This window comes from Scomber scombrus, chromosome 19, assembly GCF_963691925.1.
Source record: "Scomber scombrus chromosome 19, fScoSco1.1, whole genome shotgun sequence".
Taxonomy (NCBI): domain Eukaryota; kingdom Metazoa; phylum Chordata; class Actinopteri; order Scombriformes; family Scombridae; genus Scomber; species Scomber scombrus.
The window spans coordinates 28,396,198-28,418,614 of NC_084988.1; the positions used below are offsets into that span (position 1 = coordinate 28,396,198).

General features: G+C 38.7%; 1 protein-coding gene across 2 annotated transcripts; it reads right to left on the reverse strand.

Moving 5' to 3' along the window:
- Positions 1-16,739: 16,739 nt before the first annotated feature.
- On the reverse strand, positions 16,740-21,923 carry dio2 (iodothyronine deiodinase 2). 2 transcript variants are annotated; one of them, XR_009927436.1, is made up of 3 exons: positions 21,481-21,923; positions 17,205-18,074; positions 16,740-17,140 (listed from the first exon to the last, which is right to left on the reverse strand). XR_009927436.1 is itself a non-coding variant. In XM_062439932.1 (2 exons), exons 1-2 carry the CDS (start codon positions 21,694-21,696, stop codon positions 17,481-17,483), a joined length of 810 nt encoding a protein of 269 aa, XP_062295916.1. In that variant the 5' UTR covers positions 21,697-21,923; the 3' UTR covers positions 17,162-17,480. The 2 variants fall into 2 exon arrangements, 1 of the variants encoding a protein (XP_062295916.1); XM_062439932.1 differs by lacking the exon at positions 16,740-17,140 and having other exon boundaries at positions 17,162-18,074.
- Positions 21,924-22,417: the final 494 nt, after the last annotated feature.

The window sequence follows — 22,417 nt, forward strand, 5'->3', positions numbered from 1 at the left end:
CGTTGAGGACAGTAACTGCAGAGCTATACTTCAGTCTCAAAAACACCAGAAAAGTCTCCAATAACACCAGAAAAAGTCGCTGATTTGTCGCTAGTCGCTTTTGAGGAAAAAAGTCGCTAAGAGGGTTTGGAAAGTCGCCAGATTTAGCGAGAAAGTCGCCAAGTTGGCAACACTGCATAGATGACCACCTGATTCGGTTACTGTAGAAGTCACAGGTTCATAGTTACAGAGTACTAAGTCTTTTATGGCTGGGGTAATGGTAATACCGAGATATTTAAATCTGTTCACAGCATTTTTATTTTTTTTGGTTTAAAAAGAAAAAAAAAATCTGATTATGTACAGGAAAATGAACATGAATCAAAATGTGGAATAAATTTAATCCACTTTGGCAACTCATCAAAATGTTTTTTAGCCAGTTTAACATCATTGGCCCCAACTTATTTTGAAAAGTTGGTGCCAATATTGACCAAACGCATTTAAATGAAGGAATACTCTTTTCATTTGATGTTTAAAATGAAGTAATTATTTTTATAAATGCACTTAAATACACTGTAGGTGACTCAAATATTTAATATTTATCATTCTTCACCATGGGACACTTTCAGGAGCACTCAGTCTTACTTTTGGTACAAAACATGTTGCAAGTGTCATTTCAAATGACATAAAACCAACGAAAACACAAAATATAGATATTAATAAACCTGATGCATGCTTTTAAAACTATTTTAAGACTTTTTTGACACTTACACTTACCTATGTGTTATCGATGGCCAAACTCAATGCAACAGGTGGGTTGCGGAATTAGCAGACTTTGACCTAACTATCAAATACCGTTCAGGCAAAGAGAACTGTGACGCTGATGGCCTTTCAAGAATGCCCTGTGACGTAGAAATGATGATGCACAGAGGAAATGTCCTCACGTTTATCTGTGTACAAAGCTTGCCATTTTCTCTCTCTTTTGATCGCAATCTTCCCTCGCTTCTCTCTCTCTCTCTTACTAACCAGTGGCGTATCCAGGAGATTTTTACTGGGGTGGCCAAGATTTACTAATTGAGGCGCCATCTTGTGGTTACAAATACAGCAATCCAGGCAACAGAACAAACCAAAAAAATTCAAATCAAAGCTTTATACTTAAAGATAGGCCTTATTAAAAAAGTTTATCTGTAAGCAAAAGATAAACTAAGCTTGTAAGGAAAAAAACTGAAATATGTGTTTTTCTTTACATGCTTAGTTTATGTTATTATTTAGCTTAGATATAATTTGTTGGAGATACTGGAATTAGATTTTTTTTGGTTTGTTCTTTGCCAGGTGTGTTTTTATTTAACCACAAGATGGCACCTAAATTAGTAAAGCAAACATAGGTAACAATACAGGTGACACAGATGATGGCCTGATGACTGAATAATGTCATTCTATAGGATGCCTTGTGATGTATGAACATGTGCAAAAAGTGGTTTTCAACCCAGACAGTATTCATGTCCAGGGCCCTGATGAAGGTATACATTGAAACGTTGGCTTTGATTCCGCATAAATTAAGAAGTTTTTTTTAAATCAAACAGTTAAGACTTATAATCATAAAGGGTTAAGATGCTTCTTCATAAATTAACTTATGAGAAATGTACATAAACAATTGTAACATAAACCAAACAAATCTTAACTCCAAACAAAGTATATACTATAAAGTAATGTTATGTAAACCTTATATTGGATCACATTCCTCTCACTATCTCCTCCTCCTCTGGGTGTGGCTGGTCAGCTGTGGGAATACACAGATATCTGAGAAATCTTAACTATTGTTGTTGTGTAGTGATGTTTCAGACAGTTGTAATTGTATAACTGGAGTGACAAACTACTTGAATGTGAGCCTACATGGTAAATTCAAACTATCCAAGCATGACTTACCATCCTGTGCAGGACGAGCTGACTGCTCTTCATCACTACTGCTGTACCTAGGCTGCTGACTTCACTGGGCCTTTTCACTGCTGCTGGTAGAAGCTGTGGCTGGCTCTGATTCCTTTCTTCTTTTTGAAGAATCTCTGAATATCTCTGCTTCTCTTCATAGCTATTCTCTTAATATCCCTGAGGGGAAATGTAATTCCCCAGGGATTTAAATTTCAATCAATCAATCAGTCAGTCAATTCACTTTGAAGTAATAGCTATAACTACAAACGTCAAGCAGGATCATTGTCAAATTGGGTTAGAATGTGTGCAAAATGCAGGTGTTCGTGGGGCTCTGGAACCCCTTAAATAACCTGTGTGCCTAATTATGTCTATTTATAGTATCTACAAAAGTTTACTTTTACATAACTACCGACATCTTCGATCACTTTTAATAACACAATTAACACATGTTCCTAACACATGTTGTAACTAAAGATGAGCTAATTGATACAAACAAAAAGTCCTTTATCTCCAAGAGAAAAAAAGTATTTAAACAGCCCTTAAATCACAGAGCAAATAAATAAATCACAGCTTGTTCTGTTATAGCTACTTAAATCTAGACTGTCATGTCACACTATATTTCACACACTGGTTGGTCAGAAATATAACATTAGCTGTATTGAACACACACATCTGCAAAAAACTCCCTTAGTCTTCAGTCCAGAAAACATTGTTTCATATTTCATGGCGGTATCGAAATAATTAAAAAAACCAAACGCTAACGTTAAATGCTCAACTTGGTTTGCAGGCTGCTAAGTTAGCTAGTGCAGTGTAGTTCGTCTTTTAGCTGCTAGTTAGTGCTAGATAAAGTTTTCCTACACATTCAGAGGGACTAAACATTAAATTACTTTACCTCTCAATCGACATATTTCAGCGTTTTTATCCAGCAGCTGACGTTGTCACTGTGACCGTCCTCCTGCTTCATTAATGACTGGACCAGCAGCAGCAGCAGCAGATGCAGCTTGTTCATCTCATGGCTCACCTATCAGACCTGCATGGCCAAACGTCCGCTGAGCAGAAATCAGCTCTTACAGCCTCAGTACGACCATAACTGTGTTAGTTAAAAATGTAAAACTGGCCCTAAATCAGTTGATCAACTGTCATCTCTCTTGTTTCTTGTGTTGACGAACTTGACCAACTACCTATCAGAATCGCCATTGTTACTAACCCCCCACACACGTACACATGTACAGAGACATGTGCATCCTTTGTTGGCTAGGTAAAAAAGGAAAGCTAAGCTTCATCCTAGCCTCATCCTCAGCCACGTGCGTTGCTACTGAGCCAGTGTGTTTGGGAGCGTTGACCACGAGTCGGCGCCATTGCTTAATTTTTGTCCAGCGGAAACGGCCCCCGTATCTGCCCCTTCTGTTCCCACGTAGCAAGACCCCTTTACGGAGTCCGCCATCTTCTGCATGTGTGACTTGGTGTGGAGCTGTCCATGCTCTTCTGAAGTTTTGATTCCTCTTTCTGGTTTTGTCTGTTGTTTTCCACCGCTGAGCTGCCATTCATTGTTGACCTTAAGTCAGAATGTTGTCTGAAATGAGTGGGGGCCACATGTTGGTTACGGGCAAATGTTTAAAAGGGTTAACTGGAAAGTATGAATACCTGTAGCTGCAGGTGTCTCCAATGATCTCTTCAGTCTCATTTGCTGCTGACTGTCCTCACGGCGCTCAGCTGAAAAGTAAATATTCAAATGTGGCTTTTATGCAGTTGACTAAATGATAATCCATGAGTGTAGTAGAGTCAGTTATTGGTTTGAAATGAGATCCACACAACCAAAGGTTAGTTAGGCCATTTGTTAATAAGATTCACAACGTATTCACAAAGTTGTATTCTGATTTAAATATAAAGCAGAATGTATGAGTACCTGTAACCTGAGGTGGCTCCAATGACCTCTTTTGTCTCTTTCGCTGGCGATCGTTCTCACGTCGCTCAGCTGAAAAGTAAATATTAAAGTAAGTTTTTTTTATGTAGTTGAGTACATTATAATCTATATAATGTAGTTGAGTACATTATAATCTATATAATGTAGTTGAGTACATTATAATCTATATAATGTAGTTGAGTACATTATAATCTATATAATGTAGTTGAGTACATTATAATCTATATAATGTACTCAACAACGTTAATGTTGTTACTGTGTGATAATTCTGCTGGGGTAATCAGAAAGTGTGAGTTAGTGATGTGTCGTTCGCGAACGAGCCGGCTCTAAGAGCCGATGCTTTGTAGTGAACGAGAAGAGCCGATGCCCGTCGGAGAGAGCCGAATCCTCAGCCTCCTGTTCGGCAGTCCGTTTGGCTGAGGATCCATGCAGGCAGGGGCGGGAGTTTATTTTGATAGGCACACCATTCGGCCAATCACATGCGAGGACAGACTAGGATCATATCATTATGTAAAGAAGGAAGGGGGGCAGACGCTCCAAAGACAGTGAGTGTAGTGGTACAGGCCAGATACACACAGCAGGGACAGAGACAGGAGGATGTGAGTGCAAGCATGTCAATGTGTTCAGTTGTTCTGTGTTCAGTTCAAGGTTTTTCAGGTGTTTAACAGTTTGATTAAAATGTTAAACAAAAGTAACTGTATTTTTTTTGTAATGGAAAAAATGCATACAATTAAGGCTTTTATGAAAACACTGAATGAAAACTTGCTTAACAATACACAAACCATTCATAATTGCTAAATCAGGCTAAAATAGAACGCTCAGAGTGATACTAAATGAAGAGCCATTTGGGAGCCGTAAGAGCTGGCTCTTCTAAGGGAACCGAGCCAAAAGAGCCGAATCTTTGAAAAGAGCCGGTTTGCCCATCACTAGTGTGAGTACCTGTAACTTGAGGTGGCTCCTATGTCTTCTTCAGTCTCTTTCGGTGGCGATGGTTCTCACGACGCTCAGCTGAAAAGTAAATATTTCAAATGCGTTTTTTATGCTGTTGAGTAAATTATAATCCATGAATGTAGTTGCGTCAGATAGTTGTTTGAAATTAGATCCACATAACCAAGGACATGTGTGAATGAGATGGTGAATGTAAATGAGAATTGTTATTGAGTTGCTGTGGGATGAATTAGTTAGATAGGTAGGTATTTTATTAGCATGGTAATGCTAGCTGGTAGGAAAGAAAGTGAAGCAGCAATATGTTTATGTTTATTTGCACATTCATTAAATATATACGCACATATAGGCATGAAAGGGTTAATCAAAAAGTATGAGTATCTGTAGCCTCAGGCTGCTCCAATGACCTCTGCTGTCTCATTCTGTGGCAATTGTCCTCACAGCGCACTGCTGAAAAGTCAAGACAGTTCTATATTGTATAGGCTACGCCCTCTAAGAGCTATCGCTGTTGGGTTCATCCCTCGCGCACCTGCACAGTCCTGAGAAAATTGTCAGCGCCCACCCACGGGGGGCCCCACCTACACAGTGTATAAATACCCGTGCTGACCTACAATCAGCTCCCATTTTCTTGCTGCAAGTACTTGAGAAAATATTCTACAGAAAGAGACTACAACTCACCATGTCGGCAGCAACGGTAGCTTCCTTGGGGGACGACAGGCTGTGTCCGTCCTGCTCGGATGGCCGCGTCTTCAGCTTCGACCTCCACACCCGCTGCGAGGTCTGCCTGGGAGCTCAACACGCTGGCTTGGCCTTGACCCCACGGTCCTCCTGTCCTTACTGCCCGCACATATTTATATTGCACGAGGGTGACTGGGTTCATGTCAAGAATATGACACCCAGAGGTGGAACAGGAAAGCTCTGTTGCCACTGGGAGGATTGCATCCATAAAGTCATCCGTCAGGTAGGAAAAGACATGCCCATATATGAATTATACCAGAGCAAGGCAAAGTGAGAGGACGTAGGATTTTGCAGCATAACCTCCTATTGTCATTTGGCCACTTATCTGTAGAAACACAGTTGAAACCAGCTAAGGCAAAGAGACAAATCACAGCTCAAACCTGTAAAGAAAGGGAACAACCAAACCAAGAAGCAGATGATGATGATAGTGATGATGATGACTATGGATATTATTCACCCAGGGATCAGCCTCTCCCTGTGATACAGCCCCAAGTAAATACAGACAGAGAGGATGATGACGGGGAAGTTACACAACTCGCACAGGATGCTGAGCCTCAGCAACAGGACATTCCTCAGTTGGAGCAGGACAGTGGTGAGGCAACATCAGGCCAAGGGGAGATGATAGTTAAAGAGGAGATTGCCCTGGAGGAAAGAGTGCCAGTAGCACAGTCACCTGTCCAACGTGAAAACAGGGAAAATGAACAACAATACCAGCGACCAGTAAGAGAGAGACGACCTCCAAGAATTTTCACATATGATCAGCTGGGCAATCCTGGTTTTTACAGAACTGACACATCATACACATATGGACTGATGGACAAGCTGAGTTTTAACACTCATACCACACAAAGACACAAAAGTCATCATACACTCAAGGACTTCTTTGTTGTTATAACTTTTTATTTATAAGAGTTATTCAGGTTGTTAATACAGAACTAGAAAATGCAAAACAAAAGATAAATACCAGACACAAAAAGAGAAAAACAAAGCAAAAAGAAAACACAAATAAAAGAGAGGTCCAGGGGTGGTCCATAAGCCAAGGCAAATTTGCCTTATCCAAGACAGAATACTGCGCATGATACATACAATAATTATGAATGGTCAGTCTCATGGTCTAAATAAACACGCCATTTTTGCCACCTTTTTTACCCAGCTCTTTTTGGAGGCGTATGGAATAGGTCATTTGCTCTAAGACATGTAGATGTTTTACAATGTTAACAAAGATAACTATAGTGGGGCAGTTTTTCTGGAGCCAACATTTTGTGATAGCCTTTTTTCTCGCAGCCAGCAATACCTTAAAAAGATAAATGTCCTTTTTGCTGAGTCCTTCTGGAATATGTCCAAGATAAAGGGTTGAATGATGTATAAACATTAAAACACAGAACCTTTGAAATAATCGTTGTCACTTCCTTCCAGAAAATCTGGATGGAGGGGCAGGACCAAAATATGTGGGCATGATCAGCCATGACCTCTCCACATTCCCTCCAACAACTCAGTTGTGTACCAGTCTGTTTGGACTTCTGCTTAGGAGTAATGAAAAAGCAAATTAAGTTTTTCCAACAGAAGTCTCTCCAGATCCAGGAGTTAGTGGAAGATGATTGTGTTTCCCAGACATCCAACCACATGTCCTGTGTTATCTCAATGTTCAACTCTTTTTCCCATTGTTGTTTTATATAGTGTGTGGTCTCCGTATTCAATGAATTGATGCCATTGTATAACTTACTTATAAGACCTTTGTTGCTCCCAGAGTTATAAGCGTCCACAAATATATGAATAATTTCTGGTGGATCTGTTGGGTTACGACTTTTTTTTACAAAAATAATCACGCTGTAAATACCTGTAAATTCCTGCCCAGGCTCTTGACTCTGAGTAAGACGTTACATAGATTCTTGTGGGGGTGGGATGGGGGGGTTAGAACAGCAAAATGAGGGGATGTACTGCACTATATATGTGTTCTTAATACCTGCAATATCCTCAATAAAGAAATTAATATTTAAAAAAAAAAGTCCTGCCCAACCAGCCCATAAATCTGACATAAATTATTAAAGCTATAAAAGTCTTTTTTTTTTTTTAAACAATTTTGCATATGGAGGTGATACTATAGTAGACCCATTCTCCATATATATGGTCTTGTGATGCCGGTGTGAATTCAGGGTCATGTGCTGGCCATCGAAGCAATTTAATCTGTTTTTGAAGTTGGAATTGCTTCACCACTTCAACCCATACCTTCAGTGAGAAATTCACCCATTGGCTTGCTGTCTGTAACATTTCCTTGTCCAATCCCACACAACCAAGCAGCGACTGTATTGAAGCGTCTGTTAAAGATAAATCCATGGGCTTCCATTTGGCCACATAAAATGAGTTACACCAGTATACAGGAGGTCTCAACTGGGCTGCAAGATAATAATCCCTCAAACATGGGAGAGCCATGCCACCCCTCTTCAACGGAAGCTGAAGGGTAGAACATTTACCCTTGGCTTTTTTTTATCCCAAATAAATCGTGAAATGTGTTTATTCCATTCTCTAAATTGTTTCAGAGGGACTTCTACTGGCAATGATAAGAAAAGATATAACAATTTAGAGAGAATATTCAGTTTGACTGATCTGATTCTGCTACTGAAGTCAAGGGGGAGCAGGCCCCACCCATCGAGGTCATCATATATTTTTCTATTAATACAGTTATAGTTCATATTGAATAACTGTGATAGGTCTTTAGATAAACTTACTCCCAGGTACTTAATATGAGGTGAGTACCAATTGAAATCATACATAGCTGTGAATTCTTGTGTGGGGGTATAATTAAATATCATAAATTGGGTTTTGTGTATATTTATGACATCCAGTATTCCCCATATGTTTCCAATCTTTTCATTAATCATTTATTGTGACCAATACATCGTCCGTGTACAGACTTATTTTATACTCCACTGCTCCAATGGAAATACCATTTAGTCCTGTCTTCTGACGTATTGCTTGGGCTAAAGGTTCGATAAATAAATTGAAAAGGCTGGGGCTGAGGGGACAGCCCTGCCTGCAACCACGTTGTAAAGTTATGGAATTGGAGAAACTGCCGTTAACTTTAATCCTTGCGGTGGGAGAGGAGTAATGTGCCTGAATACAATATATAAAATCTTTATTGAAGCCAAATCTGTCCATCAATAGATAGAGGAACTCCCACCCGACTGAGTCGAAAGCTTTCTCTGCATCTAAGCTGAGAATGATAGCATCGATCTGATCTTCATTAATCCGTTCGATAATATGTAACGCTTTCCTTATATTGTCTTGTGTTTGTCTGTATTTTATGAATCCCGTTTGGTCCTCATCTATTAACAGAGGCATTGCTGTTTCCATCCTTTTTGCTAGAATGGTGGCATACAGTTTATAGTCGGTGTTTAAAACACTGATAGGTCTGTATCCTTTACAATCCGTTCTGTCCTTCCCTTCATTAGGGATCACAGATATGAAGGCCTCTCTCCAAGAGGGAGGGAGAGAGCCTTCTTTTAGTATATAATTAAAGCAGGACTCCAACAAAAGGAGCAGGTGTTCTCTCATTCACCATTCTGGGGGGAAACCGTCAGTGCCAGGTGATTTGTTAGTGTTCAAACTTGAAATGGCTTTACTTATTTCCTCCTTTGTTATTGGTGAGACAAGTTTATCATTCATTTCTTTACCTAGTGTAGGGAGGTCTAAAGAGTTCAGGAATTCAACGATTGAGTGTTTATTAACCTGGTTTGACTGAGAATATAAAGATGTGTAATATGTTCCAAATGCTTTTTGTATACCATCCAAACTGTTAGTTATTTCATTTGTAACAGGGTCTCTAATCTTATAGGTGACGTTTTCTGCCTGTTGTTTTCTGAGCCTCCAAGCTAACAACTTTTCCGCTTTGGGGCCTGCCTCATAATATCTTTGTTTCATTAACCTTATGTTTTTTCTCCACTTCCTCACTTAATAGTTTATCTATTTCCTGCTTGGTATTTCTAATTTGGTGTATGATAGAGGGGTCTTTATTAACGATGTGTGCTTGTTCCAAATCTCTCAATTTTTCCTGTAGTCCAATCAGTTTTGGGGTTTTCATCTTTTTCAACGCAGCCATCCTGGCAATGATCTTCCCCCAGAGAACAGCTTTAGCTGCGTCCCATAATATATTGGGATTTACTTCTCCACCACCGTTGTCCTGTAGATATAAAACTAAGTCCTTTTCCATTGAACTTTTAAAGGTCTGATCATTCAACATACCAGTGTTTAGCCTCCACAATGTTTTTCGTTGTCCACCATCTAGGTGTAATGTTATGCAGATCCTGGAGTGGTCTGACAGATCCCTCTGGCCTGTTCTACAATGTTTTAGCCTATGTACAGTTGCAATCAGAAATATTCAACCCCCCAAAGATTTTAAGGATTTATCTATTAAAGTTTTGTCAAAGAGCCAGATTCTTCTTTGGATGACTTCTTTATGAGTTGAGTGATACATAAAATAAACACAGAAAATAAATGATGTAGTATTTGTGTGTAACAGTATATTTTGTTAAGATAGCCATGTCACAATTATTCAACCCCTATATAATATTGTTGTTTTTAAAGCCTTCCGCCAGTTTTTATGGCCTAAAGTGGAGTAGAAACATAATGAAGCCTTTGGGAACTCTATAATGATCCTTCATTTGATTCAGCTGTGATGCATATATAAACCCCACCCATGAAGGTATCCAAGGTGAGCTGCAATCATGGGAAAGACAAAGGAGCTTCCATAAAGCTGAGAGAGGAGATTATTTCATCACACCCGAAGGGTCTTAGGTATAAGAAGATTTCCAAAACATTCAACATTCCGAGAGACACCATTGGGAGCATTATAAGGAAGTTCAAAACATCTGGAACAGCTGCAAACCTGCCTGGCTGAGGAAGAAAGCCCAACATTTCATCAAGGGCCCATTGCAACTTAGTCAGGACAACTGAGAAAACCCCCCATGTTACTGCAAAACAACTACAGGATGACCTGATGAAGGCTGGTACATGTGCTTCAGTGGCAACTATAAGACGTGCACTGAATAAACAAGGACTTCATGGCCGGACTCCAACACGCTCCACTCTTGACCACAAAGAACATCAAAAGTCGCCTAGAATAATCCAGGAGGAATTTGGATAAGACTACAGAGTTTTGGGAGACAGTTCTATGGACTGATGAAACCAAGCTGGACCTGTTTGGACATATGGACCAGCGGTATGTCTGGCGTGCGAAAGGCCAGGCTTATGACCACAGGAATACCATCCCCACAGTCAAGCATGGAGGTGGATCATTGATGATGTGGGGCTGTTTGTCTGCAGCAGGAACTGGCAATCTTGACCGTGTACCTGGAATCATGGATTCCGAGAAATACCAGGCCATTTTAAGGAGGAACGTGATGTCTTCTGTTGACAAATTGAACCGTGGTGATCATTGGACTTTCCAGCAGGACAATGATCCCAAGCACACCTCCAAGTCAACCAGAGCTATTTTGCAGAAATAGATCCTGGAATGTCCTGGAGTGGCCTTCTCAGTCACCAGATTTAAATCTGATTGAAAATCTTTGGTGGGATTTAAAGAAGGCAGTTGCAGCACGGAAGCCATCAAACATCACTGAGCTGGAGGCTTCTGCTCATGAAGAATGGGCAAAGATACCGATCGAGAGGTGTAAGAAGCTTGTCAGCACCCATCGAAAATGTTTGTTAGAAGTTATAAAAGCAAAAGGATGCTCCACAAAGTACTGAAGCTGGGGGTTGTATAATACTGCACATGCACATTTGTTAAGAGAGTTACATTTTTCATTTGAACTTCAAAGTTGAGTCAACTTGTGTTGTCAAAATAACTCAAATATGTATCAATAAATATTTTCTGTTATTTAATGAGGTTTTTTGTCACTTATTGTCATTATCCTTCATACACATCACTAAAATGTCTTTTGAGGTGAGGGGGTTGAATATTTCTGATTGCAACTGTAGGTCCTTGTTGTACATAAAAAAAATAGTCTATTCTCGAATAGGCTGTGTGTAGTGCCGAATAATATGTGTATCCTGGCCTTTATCCCTGCCAGGCCCACCATACATCAATAAGTCCGAAGTCTTTAAGTATCATGTTTATGCGTTTTTCAATTGAGTTCCTTCACCTAAACCTATTAGCTCTATCTAATGAAGGGTTCAGAAGTATGTTGAAATCTCCTGCACAGATAAGACATTCATGGACTTTTGAGTAAGCAGAGTGCTAACACACACATTACACACACTCCTGGACTTTTGAATAAGCCAAGTGCTAACACACGTTACACACACTCCTGGACTTTTGAATAAGCCAAGTGCTAACACACGTTACACACACTCATGGCCTTTTGGAGATCTGATGGCATCATATGCACTGGTATCTGCTCTGAACAGTACTCAGCTGTTGGTTGAGATGTCGAGGACGACATCTGTGTTGTGGGGGGGGGGGGGGGGGGGGGTCATCCTGACTGCATTTAATGAAAATGTGAGTTAAAATGATAAGTTCATTGTAAGCTGGTTAAAAAAGATAGTAATTCATTGCTTTCTAAAAAGGTTTTGAGTTATGTTCACAAAGTCAGTTACCATGGTGACTGACTCAGAGTTTCACTAACCTCTCTTTCTGGAACGGATAACACAGAGTTTCCCTCATCTCAGGCTTAACATATTCTGAGTTTTCACACAACCCGCCTTCTGGAATACCCCCCAGGACTCTCAGGTCATCTAACCTGTCCCACAAACAAATCTCAAGCTCAGGGGGTCTTTGTTCATGCAGCCCCTTGACTGTGGAATAGCTTCCCCCACTCTATCATGTCTGCCTCCACCAATGACTCCTTCAAGTCCAGGCTCAAAACCTATTTTTATTCTTTAGTGTTTTGATTCCTTATTCTATTCCTTTGATTTGATATGTCGTTGTTTTATTTAGTCTTTCATTCTGTTTTTATTGCCTGATTTGATTTTGTAAAGCACTTTGGTCAACTTGCATTGTTTTTAAATGTGCTCTATGAATAAGGTTTAAGACATGCAAGTGAAACAAGTAGACAATCACAAATGCTGCTCACGTTCTCAGATAACATGGAGAAATGTTCCTCTTTTGGCAGATTAATTTGAAAAGAATACACGTCTAGAGTCAAACTTGGCACATACAGTATATCATTCTACGAATTGAAGTTCAAACATCACAGTCAGGTGAAAATAAAAGATATTTTTGACTAAAAGGGGCTTCAACAATAATAAAAACCAATATGGCTTCATCTAACACCATTGGTGCTTGGGCCCCTAAAAATGTGAAAGACAATAGGCAGCAATCACAAGTTAAAATGTTCTCCATAAAATCCAAGTCAAAGACTATCCTCCTAGTCAAAATGTATGTTAAAAAGTATTGGGAAAAGAAAAGGTCTCTGACGTGAACTTTGTTTAGAACGGTTTGTTAGTGATTCTGTACAGATCCTGTTTACCATTAGTCCCTGTTCCTTTGGAAGGCTCTCTAAAACAAACCCACACACACACTAGCTCCTCTTTTCTTGTCTTTGGTGCTTGAACTTGTGTAGCTAATTAGTCTCTTCCTTTCCAGCATCATATCCCGTCACACTTTACAGCATCACTGAGTTTCTGACTGGACCCTTTGTGCTTTTCAAGTGTAAGCAGTCTTGTGAATAAGGGCCTACTGTTCACTGCGCCCCATTTTTCTGTTTTTGTAAACAGATTTGCCACAAAAGTTTATTTTCACATTGATTTAAAAGGAATATGTATTGTGTTACATCTTCTTCCACAAAACAAAAGAAATGAGTGAAGGTGTCTGGAAAGGAGTGAAAGAGTAAAAATATCCTCTAAGTATTCGTTATTACTCTCTGTCCTCTTTCAGTCATGCTTTTTCTCCTCGAATTAATTAGTAAATGTGAATGAACAAAAGTTCAGCCTGAATGAAAGGAGGGTCAACCAGAGCGGTTTCTATTCCACCAATAGACCCAAAAGCATGTAAGATTATTTGTATGAATGGAACTTGTAATGGGAATGTGTTTTATTTCTTAATGATACTTGAGCAATCAATACTTGACTCATTTTGTCTCTTTTTCTCCCTTGTTAGGGCTTTTTCTTCTGACATTCAAGATTCAATCAGGACATAAAGATAACATATTAATCCGTTTCAGCAGCAAACATTCTCCTTTATTTTCACTTTGTTATTTCTCTCCTTGACATATTAAAAAAATAGAATATTGCAACTTCAAACAGTTTTAAAAAGCGCAATAGATGAAATGGAAAACAGATGTCTTTATCAGTTACTGAGACATAATCAGTAGCAGATTGACAAAAAAAACAGATGCAATGGTTGTGTCTCATGTTGACCAGGTGTGGTTTACTATCCAACCAGAGACTGAGCCGGGGACTCTTTCATCGCAGGTTTTCATTTGTACACCTTTGTCATTGTGACCAGAACAAAGCATCTGTGTCCCATAGAGCTTCACCTTGGTACGACTGACCTCTTCTCTACTCATCTTGACCACACACACACTTTTTTGCCCTTAACATGTTAATATTATTTATTTATTAAAAATTTCATTTTTAAATTTTATATTTAATTATCATATTAAATATCAAAGAGTATTAAATTGTTTCATGTAATTAAAAACCTCAAATTTCAATCTGAGGAGATATCTACACATATGAGTGTTGCTTTTGTTTTAAGACATAGAAAGAAAATAAACCTATTTTGAAACTTAATTATGAACCTGGACCGAACCAAAATCTGAGTCAGACCCAGTTGAAATTTAGCTCAATGTTATTGGCTTTGGGTACGGCTCTAATTGATGTATTTATATGGAGGGTGCAATAAAAACTCTTTGTCAATATAATAGAAATGTTTGTTAAATATAAATAAATCTTTGGGTCTTTAAAAAAACAATCATTTTATGAATATGTTTCTGCAGTATAAATTTGTATAACACTTATTCTTACAACATGTAATGCTGCTCGTTAAACGTTGAAGCACCATGCTGCCAGTGTTGGTGTTCTCTCTATTTGGATCAGGTCTAATCATTCTCAAGTCCCTTTTGGATCGGGATGCTTTTTTGGGAAAATTTGCTTAAACATGTTGGAGTAGGTATGGCGTGGTGGTGTGTTTAAACCATTATAGTCCAAATTATGGATCATTTGTTGTAGATATAAATGCACTATCGTAAAATCCCTGTAACACCTCCACTGTTGTGAGATTACTTGATTCCAAATACATTCAATGCAAATTAAATGCATCTAATTTGCTATCTGGTAATAGTGTCACCCACCACCAATACCATCTCAGGAGTTTAAACCTTGTTACAAATTCTTATGCAGCTCCATGAGGCATGCACGGTATCTAATTGAAATTCATGTAATATTATTTCTTTACTAAATGTTGAATTCTCATCTTGCACATTATCAAGAAACTAAATTAATTTGTAATTAAAAATAAAGAAACTGTGATGCTGATTAATTCTTTTAGAACACACATTTTAAGTGCTGTAAATGCAATAGAGAAATATTTTAGGTGTTGTGGTTGTTGCTTAACCACTTCTTCTATAAATTATATATTTGTATACCACATATCACTGATCTGCACAGCAAATATGTATTTTAAGGAGGCATAAGGCCAACCTACATTTTTATCAACATAACTATAAACGGTGATGAACTTACATAATATTCACACTGAATGCTAAAAGTTTACTTATTAACTTCCTGGAGTGGAATCGATGTTGCCAGAAAACAATATGGGCAGCAAATGTGTTTCCTTCTTAATGTTTCTAGCAAATCAATTTAGTGATATATGAATGTTTTGTCTAAGAGACAGGAGTTGTGGTGCTGCAATCATCACATAAAAAGTTAAAGTATGTCCACATTTCTCCTCACTGTTGGGGCCCTAATGTGCCCTAATAGTTTTTAAAGCACATTATATACATATAGAAAATGTCATGACAGTTAATGACAGGAAATGCAAAATCTCATGTTATAAACTACATAAATGTGCATACATTTTGAAGACTGTGTCTTAGTGTTTTATAATCCTTAAATCTAATTTGGGTTGTTTGACACTGATCTAAAGAAAAGGATAATTTATAGAAATATTAAAATAAAAACTACATGTTTGCATAATTATTAACTCCTTTTAATATGACATACCTAAATAATCACTTTTAAATAACATAATTAAATGGTGATAACCAGTGTGTAGTAAAGGGGCTCCAACTGTTTGCAGTAGAAATACACTTGTATCTGGAAGGTCCAATTTTTGATCAGTTATACAACATGGCACCACGAGGAAGGAATACTTTAAACAAGCATAAAAAGATGAAATAAAAGCAGAAGTTATGGATGTATACAAGAAAAAATATTATGTAATACTGTTTGGCGTACATAAAAAATCAATCAGTAAAAAATGTAAAGAGTTGTAACTTAACAAAAGGTGAGTGAGCATGCTAGAAGAATACTAGTGAGTTATGTCAACTTTGAAGGAGTTGCAACCTGCAGAGACTGTGCATACAATAAACAGTTGCCTGGTTGCTTCACCAGTCGTAGCTTTATGGGGGAGTGACAGAGAAGGTCACTCAGCTACATTTTGCCAGAGAGTTCTCTGGTCTGATGAGATCAAAATTGAGCTTTTGGACCAAATTCAATATCTGGCAGTAGCCAAACACTGCACATCATGCCACCATGAGCAGGGTGGTGACAGCAAGACGAGTCTAAGCATAAGAATTGATATTTGTTCAGTCAACTGAAATAAATATCTCAGATTCAACATAGATGGTGTTGATGTCAAATACAATCTACTTTACTTTGCATCGTGTATGAAATGTGTGACTGTGTATAAAACATTTAAAATCTATCTATCCATCTATTTTATCATATTCCTTTGTATTGATCAATATTTTCTGTGACATCTGTCAACCAATCACTGTAGCAATATTAAGTTAATTGATGAAACACAATGTCATCCATAACAACAGGGTCAATCCTTCTCTTATTTCATGAATTCTCTGTTCTTTACTTAAAGTTCTTTAGAGGAAACTTTTAGCTAGAAATGTTTAGTGTTATTTCAGAAGACTGCTAGTGGTAAGACAAGATTATCTGTGAATACAGGCCCTGATCTCAATCCAACCATGAATTTGTCGCTGGACTTTTAAGGGCTGTTCACTCACTATCCCTTTACAACCTGACAGAGCAAGCAGAGTCTGCATGTTTGACACTGAGAGACAAAAAATCTGCACTGTCTCAAGGCTGGAATTATTAATAAAGGTGCATTCCACAGTGTTTTCCTGTTGATCAGTGTCAAAAAGCTAAAACAAAGTTTTGCTTCAATATTGTAAAACGATAAAACATAAAGAACTTCCACGGGGGACACACTTACTATATGGATAGGTAAAAAGATATGTAGTTTTCAGATAAAGCACAATGGTCAGTATGTACAGTATAACAGTACATATATACATACATATAATTCAAAGAGAAAAGAGGGTAACTAAAGATCATAAATTAAATTGTTGACATAGTCCATAAAAACATCAGACCGCACTGATAAACTGTAATATTCAAATCTCTATAAAAACATTTTTTTAAACTATTTGTAGTATAATATATACAAAAAAATGTGAACTTCTGATTTTTTTCTCCCTATTTCAGTTATTTGGTTTTTAATGGAAATCATGTAATGAAAAACATATACTGTCAACTTTGCATGTTTCCTCCAGCAGATCCAATCAGTGGATCATCAGTGTTTCCTCCAGCAGATCCTTACACATGTTCATGTCGGCTGCAATGGATTGGTGTGGCAAAAGTTGGCCTCATTTCAGAAGTCAAAGAAGTTGATTCACAACTCTGGAACTTGATTCTTGATATCACCATAACACCCCTTTTGATTTTTCCTCTTATGCTTCTACAAAACCATGTGTTCTCTTCTTTTCCAGATGAGAAAGAGAACATGTCCTACTTTTAATTACTTGTACCGTTTACCATAGCTTTGTTCCAGCCACTGCCGCACATCCTTCAAATTGTAAAAAAAAGGCCCCTTACCACCCAGGTAGGTGATCTTTCTCTGTTGCACAATACACACCCGTTCATTGGACACACCATAGGCCACATTAGCATTGTTGTCCATGCAGTCAGCCACCAGCTGACACTGCGGTGGCAGGGAAAAGTGGTCAATGAGCTTGCGTGCCACACCCAGCCTCTCCTCCAGGGTCTGATGCTTCCGTATATTGAAAGAGCAAGCTCCCATAGGAGGGACCACCCAGCCATCAGACGGGTGAGCCTCATCAATGTACACTAACAGAAAATCAGCTACATCACTAAAGTCTTCCACCAGCTGCCGGAAAGCTGGGAGGTGGCTGATGAAAGGGGGTCAGGTGGCTGAGCCAAAATTGACCACTAGTGGGCGATCTGATGACTCAAAATCCAGGAGGTGGCATTCATCACCATTCCGAACTCTGGCACCAGGTGGCAGAGTCATATTGTTGAAATTGCTGCTCCATTGAAGGCCATCAGGCACTTTCACCACTTTGGAGTTAGGTGCCTCGCAGCCAAGTTTCACCTAATGAAATAAAAAGAGGGATTAATGTCTACTACTTTCACAATGCACACATCAAGGAGATGTTAAGTGGGCTTTGCCTTTATCTATTAACAGACTCTGCGTATTTTATTTCTTGCAAAACTGCGCCTTTTGCTATGGATTCAAACACTGTGAGGGTAGATCTGAATGGGATTCTGACACAGCAATTGTATGGTCGCCTTATATTATGACAGTTTGTGATGATTTTGTTTTTTCAATCAGTGATTCAGTTCAGTATCTATTTACCTTCCCAATACATATATACATACATACACACTGTATGAGCGTGTGATTCTTCTTGATTTATTAGCAAATGAGTACTTAGATATAGCTTTTATCACCAAAAGTACTTCTTTAAAACAGAGCTAACTAAAGAATCCATTAAATGGATGCCTATGGGTATAGATCTGGGTATGGACTATAGGACCTACCATTGTTTAGGTGTTGCTGAATAATCTTAAGTTTAAAGTTCTAGCTACGTTTCCCGCTAGCTGCACAGCAGTAGTATAGTCAATAATAAATGGTGTTGAATCTGAAGAGATTAGTCAACAAACTGTCAAGAACAGAGCGAAAATATCTCAGCTGAGGTCTTAAAATGTCTTACTGCAGATAGTTTTTCAAAGAGTAGTACATTACTCACAGGTTATTATATTTATTTCCACAATTAATTATGAAAATCTATCTATTTTTAAATATTAATTCTCAATTCTGTATTAATTGCCCTCCAGTGCAGCATCTGTTTAGTCATGGAGGCAATCTTTTGACGGCATCTCGAAACAGAATTAGGGATGACCACATGGAACAGGTCCTACTACTCCGTTACAATAACCATCACTATCACACTGATCCTATCCATAATGAATGATGAATAGTGTGTGGGGTTAAAGGCAAAATGCAAAAAAAATGCATATTACATAATAATTGATAATATTGTGTAAAAATGCTAAACAATGTTTCAAAATGACTTTCTCTATAACCTAAAGGCTCTGTTTCCTCAGGTTGATTTATATTTATTATTTTATTATTTTATCTGAGGGATTAGTAAGTATTTCAACTGGAAGTAATGAACAAGCAGTTAATTGCTTTTCCATCCGCGCGTCTGGCTCTTCTGAAGCTCCTTTCTTTTCCTTTTTTTTTTTGAGCGTGTTGAGGTGGTGTCACAGAATCAAAGTGGAGGAGGACATAACTAGTGTGGACTATCTGTTAGTTTTATGTATCATTCTGTTGGCCAGTTTAATTTTTGAATGATACAGAGCAAGTGCTTTAATTTAAGTTCTGCCCCAAATTTGCATTGACTGTTGTAAAAGTTTACAGATATATTAATATAATGAAAAATGTGATGTGTATGCACAGCTGTTCTGACAGTAAAAACTGAAATAATGAAGTTCAATCTTGTGGAGTCTTTTATTATATTGTCTTTATGTAGTCTTAAGTACTGCTGAAAGGTTAACACTATCAGGTCTTAGAATGTGAAAATGGTTAACAGTCGAGAGCATTCATTCAAAATTAAGAAAAGTAATCAAAATGTAATCAAATGTAATTAGTTACATTACTTTGAGAAAGTAATTGAAATAGTTACACTACAATTACATTTTCAACAGGGTAACTTGTAATTGTAACCAACTACATTTCCAAAGTAATCTTCCCAACACTGGTCCTCTTTGGCCCTGTTTAGATCTGGCATTAACATGCGTTTCGGGTGATCCGATCACAAGTGGACAGCATCAAATACAAGCATGAACAACCTCCAACATGCATATCTTATGTAGTGTAAATGCTAATATGTCCAGATGTAAAACCAAGTCAGACATTTGTCTGACTGACTTAACACTATGGACACACGCGGTCAGCAGGGGCGCATTAACATCACTGGAGGCCCCTGGGCTACAGAACTTTGTGAGGCCCCCATCCCTAAGTGGTTGACACACTATATTTTGCCTATAACAACTCAATACAAGGTCATCTTTGGCTCTGTGCTATTTATTTGTATCAATGTATGTAGCATTAACTATGTTCATTTCACTTTTGCAAATGAGCCAACATATACTCACACACACATGCACCCACAAATACACACACACACACATCAGCACAATACTTCACTTAGGCTAATAATAACTGTTCCATAGACTATGCAACAAATCAAACATATTGTAAGCAAATAACTGATTCATCTCTGTGCCATTTATTTATTTAATGTATTTGCATTTCAGTTTTGCAAATGAACCAACATGCACTCACACACACATGAACGCATGCACGCACACACACAATTACAACGCCACTTGGGTGTGAACGCTTCATTGTCGAAACTATTAGGCTATGTGTTGTTGTCTTGTCTGTCGCTTTGTGTGCCGTCTACGAAGCTGCGTGTTGGATAAATAAGGTGTGATTTTGTTACATTGTATCAACATGAAAGATATGGGAGTAGGGGAGGGGGGCCTCTCGGTGTCGCACCATCCCCATCACTTTTACCAACAGATGTCACTGTAGTGCAGCATCATGTGCGTTACGTTTGAGTGTTCATTAGCCTACATAATTATTCTCAATTTTTAGAGGCCCCCCCATGGTGGAGGCCCTGGGGCTGTAGCCCAGGTTAGCCCATTCATTAATGCGCCCCTGGCGGTCAGCTTGAAACACATAGTAATAGAGACAGGTGTGAACAGTAACATGTCTCGGCTGTCCAGCTGTGATCAGATCACCCGAGATGCATGTCAATGCCAGGTCTAAACAGGGCCATTTATTTGTGACCAGGAGACACTGCAACTTCTGAGCAGAACAATATTATGAGTCTTTAGATGACTTGAATGTACTATTTACACACAATGAATAGAGACACTGTACAAAGTAAACAACGGACTATGTCACTATTGAACCAGATCGGATAGGTAAGTGATCTGAAGTCAGATGACATTTTATTTTCATTTACTTTTATTGAAACTCCAATCGGCTTTCTCCTTTGGTTATACTAGGGTTATAACCCTGAAGGGATAGAACCCTATTGTTTTTGCTTCAGTTTATTATTATTAGTTTTTTATTTATTTATGTATTTTTCTGCCAGAAAAGCTGAAATTCCAGTGACCTGGGTTAGCTGTTGATAAAAAAGTTATATGTTGAAAAGCAAGAAGTGGAAAAGTCTGCTAGGCCACTAGGCTATATACATGCAATATGTAAAATGGGGGTATGTGGAGGAAAACGTGGGCAGCAAACCACAATTGTATCTGTAACCCTGTGAGTTTTGTCAATGTAACTGCAAAGTGTGTGACCTGGTATAGGGTGTGAATCGAGTAATAAAACTCGATGTAAATACCTGTTTAGTTTGAAAAAAATGCATCAAGGGATGTATTCATTCATAGCACTGTGAGCACGACTTCATCAACGACTTTACCTGTTTGTAGGCGTCAAGAAGAAAGCTGTTCCAGATGGAGCGGAGTCCAGCTGAGGTTAACATACGGCGCCACTCTCCGGAGCCGGCGGACCTCGAGCGGCTGAGAGACGACACAATGCGCTTCACAAGAACCATGGAGTCGTACAGGGCAAGGAACAGACAGTTTGAAAAGAAACCAGGTAGTATTTGAAGTGTCACGAGCAGATCCATCCCCATTTTCTGTCCCTACGTTCATACGACCGCAGCCTTAACTACAGTTGACAAGTTATTTCGGACTGCCCTTCATTACGCGCAACGCCGTATGGTCTCAGTCAGTCCTCTCGTAATTTCTGCACTGTCCTATGGAGTGAAAGGTGAAACTTGTCGTCTTGCCTTGCCTTTCGTGTTCAGCGGTGACAGGAGGCCTGGGGCTTAGTCGCTCATCCTACAAGGACGAACATTGTACTTAATGTCAAACCTCACGGCTTATCTTTGTAGCAAGATTCTGACGTCAGCTGTAGTGCTTCCCCTTTTGTACCCGCCCTCCTCTGCTCCTCCAGTGGCGTTGCCAGGAATAGCCTAAATCCTGGGTGGGACACACACACACACACACAGACAGACAGACAGACAGACAGACAGACAGACAGACAGACAGACAGACAGACAGACAGACAGACAGACAGACAGATAGACAGATAGATAGATAGATAGATAGATAGATAGATAGATAGATAGATAGATAGATAGAGACAGGCTCTATAAAAATGCTCCAAATGTGTTGCTGTTTTTGTGGAGGTTTATTAGGGTAGTGGTATTTTGAAGGGAAAATATTCTGTTGATGTAGGAATGTTTACACCTATCTGCCTTAGTAGAATGTACATTTTCTGTCTAGCAGCACAGGGGTATGTCTAGTTACCTAGAAAGAATTAAGATGAACAACACTTCACTGAACAAAGCT